At 39.0% G+C, this 12,444-nt stretch overlaps 1 protein-coding gene across 1 annotated transcript in view; it reads left to right on the top strand.

The window, feature by feature from the left end:
• Nucleotides 1–1,066: 1,066 nt before the first annotated feature.
• The window catches only part of LOC135463516 (fibrocystin-L-like), a 55,662-nt gene continuing 44,284 nt past the window's right edge, over nucleotides 1,067–12,444 (top strand). Inside the window, 12 exon segments of the mRNA XM_064740774.1 lie at nucleotides 1,067–1,115; nucleotides 4,733–4,816; nucleotides 6,696–6,840; nucleotides 7,351–7,456; nucleotides 8,742–8,799; nucleotides 9,232–9,325; nucleotides 9,843–9,899; nucleotides 10,090–10,163; nucleotides 10,615–10,657; nucleotides 11,090–11,160; nucleotides 11,688–11,798; nucleotides 12,210–12,296. Of these exon segments, the coding sequence (XP_064596844.1) occupies nucleotides 1,067–1,115; nucleotides 4,733–4,816; nucleotides 6,696–6,840; nucleotides 7,351–7,456; nucleotides 8,742–8,799; nucleotides 9,232–9,325; nucleotides 9,843–9,899; nucleotides 10,090–10,163; nucleotides 10,615–10,657; nucleotides 11,090–11,160; nucleotides 11,688–11,798; nucleotides 12,210–12,296 (979 nt within the window).

The following is a 12,444-nucleotide window of genomic DNA, read 5'->3' as shown; positions in this document are numbered from 1 at the left end:
TTTTACTATGGACTTTAGCATACTTACCATGAACTTTTACTATGGACTTTAGCATACTTATCATGAACTTTTACTATGGACTTTAGCATACTTACCATGAACTTTTACCATGGAATTTTGCATACTTACCATGAACTTTTACCATGGAATTTTGCATACTTATCATGAACTTTTACTATGGACTTTAGCATACTTATCATGAACTTTTATCATGGACTTTAGCATACTTATCATGAACTTTTATCATGGACTTTAGCATACTTATCATGAACTTTTACTATGGACTTTAGCATACTTATCATGAACTTTTACCATGGACTTTAGCATACTTATCAACTTTTACCATGAACCGCATAAGAAGCTTACCATAGGTACCATCATCTTTTAACATCTACCTTACCATAATTACCACAAACCCTTACCATGATTCTTAACCCTAACCCTTAATATAAACTTTACCTCCGTCGTATAGATGAAATATTCTCAACAACGTGGAGGGGGGGAGGGCTCCGTGGCTCATTTGGTTAACGCGCTAGCGCAGCGTAATTACTCTGGAGCCTCTTCCAAATTCGGTCGCTGTGAGTACCCAGCGCACCCTGGCTTCCTCTCCGGGTCTTACGTGGGAAGGTCTTCCAGCGACCTACAGATGGTCATGGGTTTCCCCCGAGATCTGCCTGGTTTCCTCCCACCATAATGCTGGACGCTGTTATAAAATAAATAAATCTTAACAACATGGCCTCAGAAAGGATTAGATAGAGTATGCGTCAAAACAAATTGCATTATGAAAAAAGAACGTCACAAAAAGAAACAAAAAATACATATCAGCTGAAAGGCGACTTCACTCGTTATCAAATCGATTGGATAATGCTTTATTAATTCTCTTGTTTAATCATCAGAATTTACTCCGGGTCCTGTTGGTATGCTAGCCCTCTGGGAGTTTAATAAAAGCAAAATGATCAGTCTCGGTCATACAGCACCGGAGCAAATGGGTACACATGAAAAGCATATAAATCTATCGATCAGCATGTGGAAGTAAACATTTTGGCGTGTAAATCATATCCCAGTAATGGCTTGTCTTGGCTGTTACCGCTCCATCGGAAAAAAGGGCCAATGGAGTGAGTGCTTGGGGTTTAACGTTTAAACGTTGCTTGGGGTCGTATTTAGCAATTTTTCAGTTATGTGTCGACGAAGCCTTAGAGCGCATGCACGTGTAATGTGCCACCTTGTTGAAGGATTGAATTCCACCGCTCTTATCTAACGTATAACGTACGTTAGATAGCGTACTACAGAAATGAGCAAATGAATATGTTAACTAATTTGTTAAGAGCAGCAGAGATATGCAAGATTTTCATGTTTACTAACACTTTCATGACCTAAACAAGCCAAGGTGTCATAAATTTCTCACATGAAGCATATTCGTGCCCAGAAATTTGATATAGGGTCTGCAAAGCCACACACAAATCTGGTATCAGCTCCGGAAAGATGTGTCCAAATATATTGTGTTTATGAATTCCTAACTGTAATTCGGCGTTTCCCGAGGCGAGAAATTTGTTTATCTGCGAAACGTTTCGCACCGTTAAATCGTCGGGACGGTCATAAACAAACACTGTTCAGATCATTGTAGAGAACTTTATGACTCAACTGGCAAATTTATGACGTGCTTGCCAGTCAAAGAGGCATAACATTGAAGTGCGATTGTACTGAGACGAATATAAAGAAGTAAGGGGGGTCAATTTCACGTACCTTTTTACTATGGAAGTAAACGTGGCTGTTTCTGTTCTCCCTGTTTTAATTCTAATAGTGTTTGAAAGAAAATCCCTGAAAGACTACAGGCCGAAGATAAATTATTTTAATTACATGTATTTGCGTGTATCGCCATACAAAATATCTCACTGTGTCGTACTGGATGTACAATATGATATACCATATCGCTTTACACCAGTCGACCGTAACTTGGGATCATTTAATCTTTCGATCGGCTTTCATAAATGAACAGCTCACGCTCTCCGGCCGATATGGTGATTTGTTTTTTGCTTCATATCACATTTCACCAGCTGACGTAGTTTTGACGAAGATCATTTTCCATTCGAGTTTCAGGTAACTGTTAAAATGGATCTGTCCGAATTCTTCTTTCAGAAATCTAGCCTTACGTACTTCGTTAATCACAGTGTTTATCGACTATACACCAGAGTGTAATATCAGCCAATTAATATGATATTTTAATAGCCAAAAAAAATTTACTTCATTTATTTATTTGATTGGTGTTTTACGCAGTAGCCTACTCAAGAATATTTCACTTATATATGACGGTGGCCGGCATTATGGCCATTATGATACCCCACGACCATCCACAGGTTGCTGACAGACCTTCCCACTGACAGCCGAGGAAGAAATCAGAAAAAGGCCAATATAGGTCAGATACATTGTCTGTGAAAAATAAATGTATATGACCCACTATACTCATCTTCATTTAATCCATCTATCGATGTTTAACATCGTCTACCTTGATTAAACGGGCCATATCAACTCTTCAAAGCCCTGAACTTTCCATCATAAATTTGTCATGATTCACGGCCTAATCAGATTCCACGTTACAAAGGTCAACAGGCACCTTAGTTATTGGCATTGGTAGAAGTTGAAAACAACAACATGAGATATGGCTGTAGTGAGAAGTATGCTGTGTATGGAATAACTTCATTCCATAGTAGTCGTAGAAGTGCTAGGCCCACACACGACGTGTTAAGGTTGAAGGCGGAGGTGGGGGGGGGGGGGTGGATGGGGGGTGGGGGGAGAGATTTGGTGGCTATGGCTATGGAGATGAACATGCTGAACGCGTCCAGAAGGTACTTATGGTTCTTATGAACTTAACATTGCTCATTTTCACCAGATGAGCTTATCCCTGCCCTCCTCATGTCAGAAAATATTTATCAACTCTTTGAACCCGTTGTTTGTGTAACTTAAGATCTGGCTTATCCACGTGCAACAGAGTTTTTTGGTGTGTCTAATGTCATCTGCCAGTTAGTAACGCACTTTTTGAGAAGGTGTGTCTTGCAACTAAATACGATTTACCTGGGTTACAAAGGCGTGTTTTGTTATCTACCTGTGTGATAAACAGACAGGGTCCCGTTATCCCTGTGCGGTGGGACGTGTAAATAGAAGCCTTTGTGGAACTGCACCGGAGCGCGGCACCCAGCCGTGCGGAGATCCAAATATTGTAAACACCTTTCAGAAGGTGGGTCCATTGCCAATTTGAACAAAATTCCTTTGAGAGTTTATTGGGAATATTGTGTCTGAAATTATTCCATTTCTGAATCAAATCCAATGTCAACATATTTCCTCTTCATGAATGTGTAAGTGTAAACGAATGATTCTTCTACGTACGTGTGACACGCGATATTCACGGAGAGGAGTGACTTAGTCACGTACTTGACTGTACTTTGTCACAGAATGATGATAAAAACGTCAAACGGGATGATCGTTTTGATAAGAAAAGAAAAGAACTGCTTAAAATATGAGAGGAGACAATTTTCTCTCAGTGTCGTCAGAGCCTGAAAGGTACATATATTTGTTAACTGATAATTGTGATAAGATTAACTTGACTCAAAAGTATGTATTTGTTGTTATTCTTCAAGATTAATTCGAAACCTTCACTTAGAACACCAAAATAACAGACACTTTAAAGTGTTTAAAGGGAACTATATAAGAACTACGTAAGAACTGTATAAGAACTACATACGAACTATATGAGAACTATATAACAACTATATAAGAAATGTATAAGAGCTATATAAGAACTACATCAGAAATGTATAAGAGCTATGTAAGAACTATATAAGAAATGTATAATTTTGCACACAGAATGTAACGCATCAGTATATTGTAATTTTGATGTGTCTTTTATATGTACTATGGCGAATGTTTTAAGCGCCAAGGCCAAATGTGTTAAAAATCTTTTCTATTCGTTCCCATAAACTGAGTGTCCCATGCAAAATGTTGTTTTGCTGAACAGCTCATGACAAGACATAAATGACAACCCCCTCGCCTGACACTAGATACGCTGATCATGCAAATTTCATGAACAATTAATGACAAGGCATTTATGACGACCCCGGTGTCTAACACTAGTCACGCTAATAATGCACATTTCATGAACAGTTAATGACAAGGCATATATGACGTCCCCGGTGCCTAACACTAATCACGTTGATCATGCCTATTTCATGAACAGTTAATGACAAGGCATATATGACGTCCCCGGTGCCTAACACTAATCACGTTGATCATGCCTATTTCATGAACAGTTAATGACAAGGCATATATGACGTCCCCGGTGCCTAACACTAATCACGTTGATCATGCCTGTTTCATGAACAGTTAATGACAAGGCATACATGACGTTCCTGGTGTCTAACACTAAACACTCTTTTCCTAAAGTCTTAATTTCGAATGTAGCATTTTGAATAGAAGCAATCCCTTATTTAGAAATTTGGAAACATTTTACACAATATTTTATAATTCTTTTGTTGATCGTTGGTGGTTAATGATTAAAATTAATTCTCTCTTCCCTTAAAATAGATACTTTGAAAACTGTTGTGTTCCAGCATGTGAATGAATCACATCGCCAGTCGAATCTGCGATCATCATTATCCTCTTTGCCATTCTTTATCTTAATCCTTATTCATTCATTCATGTTTCCATTCTTCCATCCATTCATTCATTCCTTGTTTTCCAGACGCCAGTGATGTGAGGATAACGCACATTGAGCCGAGAGAAGGGTCGGTAGGGGGCGCCACCAGACTTACCATCCATGGCCGTGGTGAGTAATATATACTGAGAAATGTCGTTCATCAGAGAGAGTAAAAGCAGAGCAGCGACGACAGTGGGATAGCTGCAAATGGTCACAAGCAACCAGTGAAATACGGCCCCTTGTCAATCTACCTCAGTCAGGGTTTTATTCTAACTGTTCATGTAAATGCATAAATAGTAGCAATTTACACGCCCCCTAGCACCATGGCTTAAGCAGAATTAGGCACAAAAAATGCAGCTATGTTAACTGCAATTTATTATACGTCAATGGTCTAGGATTACTCAAAATGGTATGTTGTCATCGCATTTAGCATACCAGCACAGTAAAAGAATGCAAAGGGACCAGGCTTTTGATATCATATAAATATGTATCATATATAATTTTGTATCATATAAACATAAACGCTGAATTGAGCTGTTAGCAATGTATATCCAACATCAACTAACATCAAAAGTGAATAACCACATTGGAAACACCACATCCCAAACCCTGCCACAGAAATATCACAAGAAGAAAACGTGTCAATAACAACACAACTAGAAGGCAAGAGAAACACACGACAAAGATACTGCTTCACAAACACTGCAACAGAAATATCACAGAAAGAAAACGTTCCAATAACACCACAACTAGAAGACAAGAGAAACACACGACAAAGATACTACATCACAAACACTGCAACAGAAATATCACATAAAGAAAACGTGCCAATAACACCACAACTAGAAGACAAGAGAAACACACGACAAAGATACTGCTTCACAAACACTGCAACAGAAATTTCACAGAAAGAAAACGTGCCAATAACACCACAACTAGAAGACAAGAGAAACACACGACAAAGATACTACATCACAAACACTGCAACAGAAATATCACAGAAAGAAAACGTGCCAATAACACCACAACTAGAAGACAAGAGAAACACACGACAAAGATACTGCTTCACAAACACTGCAACAGAAATTTCACAGAAAGAAAACGTGCCAATAACACCACAACTAGAAGACAAGAGAAACACACGACAAAGATACTGCTTCACAAACACTGCAACAGAAATATCACAGAAAGAAAACGTGCCAATAAAACCACAACTAGAAGACAAGAGAAACACACGACAAAGATACTACATCACAAACACTGCAACAGAAATATCACAGAAAGAAAACGTGCCAATAACACCACAACTAGAAGACAAAAGAAACACACGACGAAGATACTACATCACAAACACTGCAGCAGAAATATCACAGAAATAAAACGTGCCAATAACATCACAACTAGAAGACAAGAGAAACACACGACAAAGATACTACTTCACAAACACTGCAACAGAAATTTCACAGAAAGAAAACGTGCCAATAACACCACAACTAGAAGACAAGAGAAACACACGACAAAGATACTACTTCACAAACACTGCCACAGAAATATCACAGAAAGAACACCAAACCAAAAACACTACAAGATCCTAACAAGAGCACACTACGAATCCCACCTCAAAAATGCCACCAACAGAAAACCAAACAAAAACACCACAAAAGGAACATAAGAGAAACACTACAACAGTACCACATTAATAGTACACAAAGCAAACAAAACCAAGAATACCACAACAAAAAAAAGAAACCCATTAACAAAACCGCCACAAAACTACGATAGAAACAAAACCAACCAAAGAACACCACAAGAAGAAACACGACTTCCGTTCCGAAAGGGTTTGATCCCACGAAAGCATTTAATTCCACAACAATCTCCCCTGTTTCTCCAGCCCTTTATTTATCACTGGGTTGACATAAATAATGCAATATAATTGGCATCCCCAAGATGTTTAAGTTATTTTTCTGTTTAGCTGTTAGAATTAACAAGTTTTATCTTTGTGGATCAGATTTCGCCTCCAGTGAGTTCAACCACGGAGATGGTAACGAACATGTGGGCAACAAAGTCGATTTGGTGTCCCTGACGAGGTCCTACCCCTGTGAGATCCACAAAGATGGCACGACTGAGTTACAGATAATGTGCATCACCCCAGCGTGAGTATGCACGTAATACTGGATTTTGTTAGAACAGTGCATGTCTTCAAGTAGTCTCCAACACTGACACACACATACAGATTGGTTTACAGTCTGGTTGACTTGACAAGCGTAAACCCTTAAATGTTCTCAAGAAACTGTTAACTTGGTACAAATGAACAACCGGACTCTAATTTAAGTGTTAATATCTGTCTTTAATGTTTTTAATGATATGCCGGATCCCTAAGTGATTATTTAGGGAAAAAAGTCTTCAGTCAGACTTGGAGTTTGTCAATATTACAGCAATATGCTAGCTCAACTGTCCAACGAACTGATTTTGTTGTGAGGATTTCTGTCTTTACATTAGGTGTTTGATCATATGCTGAATGTTGTGCCTAAAGTTGAGCTAGCATTTTCTTCTGAGATCCTCCGAGAATCATTCCCCTAAAACTCATATTGGTGAGACAGTCTTAGATATAGGGTCAGTCACAAACCAACTACCGTAACTAACTCTGCGTTTTTGTTTCTCAGACGAATGGTTGAAGATGACTACTATATCAAGGTCAAGGTCGATGGAGAGTCAGTTCCCAATGAAAACCACTGTAACTACTGGCGACATCCCAACTGCCGATTGTCGGTAAGATGAACACACAGACCTGTTACACGAATGTATCTAGGTACTCATGTCAACTAATAAGGACGATCTGTCAATAACAGCAAGGCCAATTCCCAAAAGCACCGTTTAACACAAACTACCAAGAACTAAGACAGTATATCATGTCAAAAAATAGGACGGATATCATACAAAGAGAAGCAAGTTTTACGCTGTACTCAAGAATATTTCACTCATATGACGGCGGCCAGCATTATGGTGGGAGGAAACAGGACAGAGCCTGGGGGGACACCCACGACCATCCGCAGGTTGCTGGCAGACCTTCCAACGTACGGCTGGAGAGGAAGCCAGCATGACTTGGACTTGAACTCACACCGATCGCATTGGTGACAGGCTTCTTGATCGTTACGCTGCGCTAGCGCGCTGACGGGGAGAATTAGACATAGTCATGAAGCAGAGCGCCAGAGATTTACTCATTGTAAAAGTTGAGAAATTTAGAGCGAAGGCACTTGATGGAATAACTTTGACACACAAGTGTTTGCAGAAATAAGTTGTGATATTGATTGAAATTAGCACACATTGTCTAATAAATGCTACAAGGCGAGATATGTACACGTCATATGCATGATTTATTGCTCTTCAAGTAAGGATGATATACAGCGTCAAAATTGTAACTATCTCTCTTGTCGTACAGTCTGCTAGAGTGGAAACCCTTTTGGTCTTTATACAAATGTACGTCCAGATAAGATGTATCATCGGGAGAGTCTGCGGTTTTTTAAAAAGGTGGATATATATCTTTCACAGTCTTTGCTATATATGGATTGTTTAAAGCTAGATAATCATCAATATACCGTTTAGTGAATAACAAAGACCGGACCAGGTGAGGATTACTCCGCAATAGTTTCTGCGTATAGTCGTATTCATATGACAACAGGTCTAGGTCAGCCAGAAGTGGGGCATAGTTGGTATGCATCGAAATACTTACATGTATACGCTGTTGATAGTCCCCAAATTTCACATAGATATTATTAATGAGAAAGTCATGCAACTTGATGAACAACGAAACATCCCACATTATGTTTTAACAATACGACTACATTTCAGTGGGTTAAAGTGGTTAAATGATCAATTACCATTTACGATTGCTCTCTTGTCCGCAATACAAAAATCCTCCATTGCTGAACTCCACATAGATATGCGCTGTGAGTTTTATCGAAGTTGGTGAATTTATTTTAGCCAATTATGGGTTAAAGCTGTATATCCAGTGTTCACGAAACTTCATTTCCTCATCATTTTGTCTTTCCTCCAGGTACGCCAGAGTTACACGCCGACCATCACCAATATTGATCCCCAATCAGGGCCGCCAGGTAAATCTGTCATCGTCTATGCCCTAAAATAAATAAAATGATAATTTATTTATTGACATCATTTGTGTTCCATTCTTTTACCGCTGCTTAACGCCGATTTTGTTGTCTGGTTTGTGGATTGAGGAAATCGAAATCAACACCACCGTCCTTCGTAGACATCTAACAGTGGATGTAGGAAATCGATGAATCGATGTCTGGCGTCCTTCGCCGACATTTTAAAAAGTGTCTGACTTGTAGGGGCACCAAAACAATCAAGCGCTTTTGTGAAGTCTTGTTGATTGAAAGCGACAGAAGCTATATCTGTCTCTTAGATGACCAGACATTTTCACGAGAGCCTCCTTATTCGATGATGTGGTCTTTCTCTGAAAACGCCAGGGACATATACCTTGTGTCTACATGATCTTTGAAACTGAAAGTCTTGTGTAATTTCAGATACGACAGTCACTGTCAAAGGTCGTTTGTTTTCTGACCGGAGGGGAAGTCACCTGGCTGAGAGCTCAAACGGAAAAACAGAAAAATTCCTCAGGTAAAACGACTTTAGGAGTTGTTTAAATGTATTACTTCCTGATCTAATTCTCTGATTCACGCCACCAATGTCTGATTCACTGAGATCAAGCTTTTTAAATCATTATAGTCTAACTCCCTGATCCACGACGGTCACTCTGAATCATGGTGTCTTACTTCCTGAATCACGATGATCACAGCTTAAGATTCACGATGGTGTAAATTTTGGATTCAAAGTCAGGTCAACATTTGATTCAAAATCAGGACAAAATTTGACTCACGACAATCTCCACTTCTCGACCAACTAAGTCTCTCATTCCCGACGATCTAACTCTTTGAATCACAACAGTCAAAATTTGTGCTTCCTGGCAACTTTTGATTCACGAAGGTCAAACTGTTTAAATGAAGACTGTTTAACTCTATGAATCATGACGGTCTCATTTTTTTATTCACGATCATCTCATCTCCTATGATTCTACCTTTTTTTGGGACTTTTCGTTTTCATCGTTTGTTTTATCGCGAGTTACCTTCTGTTTCAGGGTGTACGTGGGTGGATATGAATGTAAACTGTTAGAAGATCCTGAGGATGACAAGAGGTTAGTAGTCATCCGCCATGGTAAACAACGAAATAACCTTACATCATTTGTATGACAAATGCGTTTTGATCATCACACTGAAAGTGTCGTATATTTTGATGACTTCTCATGTCGGACAATGTTTGTTTCTATTTATTTTACTTTTCAAATCAGTTCATCAGTGGTTATTTTAATCGTTTCTATTTCGCAGGTTTTTGGTCAAGCTGAACAACGAAGGCTCGAACTATGGCTTCTTTACCTGCACGATTGAAAGCCAATATGTGTGTAAGTCCTCGACGCAAGTAGATGTACGGGCGCATTGCATTATTCACAGATGGCCATACATTCAATGGAACAGAGATTTCCATTTTAGACGCTCTAACGTTTACCTGATCACATTACTTCCATCTTCTAAATGCAAGATGATCTTACATTCTTACGAATGGTTTACTTTAATAAAGGATCATTTTTTTCTTTGCGCGAGGCGGTGATAATTTTGGTCGTTCAGTTTCTGATTGCTTACTTCGTCACTTTACAAGTCTGTTATCTCTGCCACAAGAGATAGTTCAAGTAAGCTCTTGAACTCGTCACTTTTGTGTAGAAAAGGTTTTAGTAATTCCCAACCTTCTTACACAGGAACTGCACCCAAACCTTCACCTTGACCTATGTTTGGTACATTTCCTTAACCTATGTTTGGTATAATTTTTCACACTGACGTGTCGGTATTGTTTTCCAGACAATCAGAACATCAGTTACATTGTGGAAGGAAAATATGGACGGTAAGAATAAAGTTCATGAAATGAAATATACACTGAAATAGATATATTCCTCTAAATTAAAATTTCATAACTGAACAGCCTTTGCATCCCTAAGTCTGTTTTTACCCCCCCCCCTCCCCCAGCCACTGCTTCCAAACATGAAGAGCATCCTTCAACAAAGAGCATCACCAACCTTCTTTTCATGCAAATTTATTATATTTAATTATACTTCCGCTTTGTTTCACGGTTGTCAACGCTTTTGTTGCAATAATAATGCTTAAAAGCAGATACCAGGAGGGAAGATATGTTCAAGGCGATTTGAATCATATAACATTGTAACAATGATATAAATGTATAGCTGAGATATCGCCTAAATCGAGTTTTTATTCAATTATTCTTCTTGTATGCGCAACAATATTAGATTTACTGAAGCTTTTTTACCTCTGTCTTCAGGTCACGGGCCGATCCCAGCATTCTTCGTGTCAGTGGCGACGAGACGATCCATACGTTCCAGTCTTATGCTGGTAAGGGTAAAAATGTCACGGTGTCACGGTGTCCCCTCTGGATTGACAACCCCGATGGTGACATGTTAAAACTCTGTAACTGTAAACTGAACTGACTCTACCAGGCGCCTGACCAGATGTAGTCGTAGAATCTGAACCAGTCCATGTTTATAGACAGGGAGAAACCAGTTATCGTGTGATATTAGGACGAATCTTTCATTGGAACCTAATGCAGATGACAAAATGCTCTGTCGGTTCCACTTAAAAAAATGTACTCAAGGGAGTTAAAATCTTGGCTTGTTCAAAAGTGTACCGTACAAAAGTGTACCGTACAAAAGTGTGTTGATAGTCCAGCCAGCGTTTAACTCAGTTCTCAGGCAGTGTTTTATCAATACTTTGTTACATGAATAGTTTGTATAGGTGGAAACCCTAGATTAACAAGAGGCTGCATTTCACCGATGACCATTTACCAACTATCACACTGCCGTTACTGCTCTGGTTTAATTCTCTATGATGTAAACCTTTACTATTGTGTATTGTGTCTTCAGAGATCACGTCTATCAGTCCGTCCACTGTGAGTAAAGCCGGAGGAACAACACTGACAATAACAGGGAAGAACTTTGACGAAACTAACTCCCCAGCCATGGTTACTGTGGGAGGTAAATTTGACGAAACTATCACTCCAGCCATGGTTACTGTAACTAATTGTGGCAGCTAAAACTCTGATATCTGTAAACGTGCCACAGAAGCGACACACATGTGCTATTTAAAAACTATGCGTATCAAGCTTCTAATGTTCATGAATACAAACTGGAAACTGTTTTTGAATTTGATCATAATGATGAATAGAGACCGTTTTAATCACATTAAAGGAAATATAAAGGTTCTCCACCAGAAACAAATCTAACTATTGTGCCCAGATGTATACATATCTGAGCAGGCATGTTGGATTTAATTACTTGACTCACCCTATACTCACCCTATACTCACCCTATACTCACCCTATACTGATTGTTAGCTGAATTTCACAAGTTTCTTTACTGTACTCAGTCTATGCGCTGTGGTTTTAGGTGAAGCCTGTGACGTCATATCCACAACATCCACTGAAATCACATGTGTCATCCCACCTGAGCCCTCATTCAAGACAGCTTACTCCGGTAAGTCATGATATCATTGATGCCAAGCGTAAGACCAGACAAACCCTAAAAGAAACATTAAACAAATAAGTTAGAATAAAATAAATTTTGTGCTCCTCTCATTACCTGTAGATTTGAAAAGAGCGGCAAAACATATGAAATGAAGTAA

The sequence above is a fragment of the Liolophura sinensis genome, chromosome 3 (genome assembly GCF_032854445.1).
Source record: "Liolophura sinensis isolate JHLJ2023 chromosome 3, CUHK_Ljap_v2, whole genome shotgun sequence".
Classification (NCBI taxonomy): domain Eukaryota; kingdom Metazoa; phylum Mollusca; class Polyplacophora; order Chitonida; family Chitonidae; genus Liolophura; species Liolophura sinensis.
The sequence above is the reverse complement of the archived record's forward strand: the minus strand, read 5'-3'. Positions and strand labels throughout refer to the sequence as shown.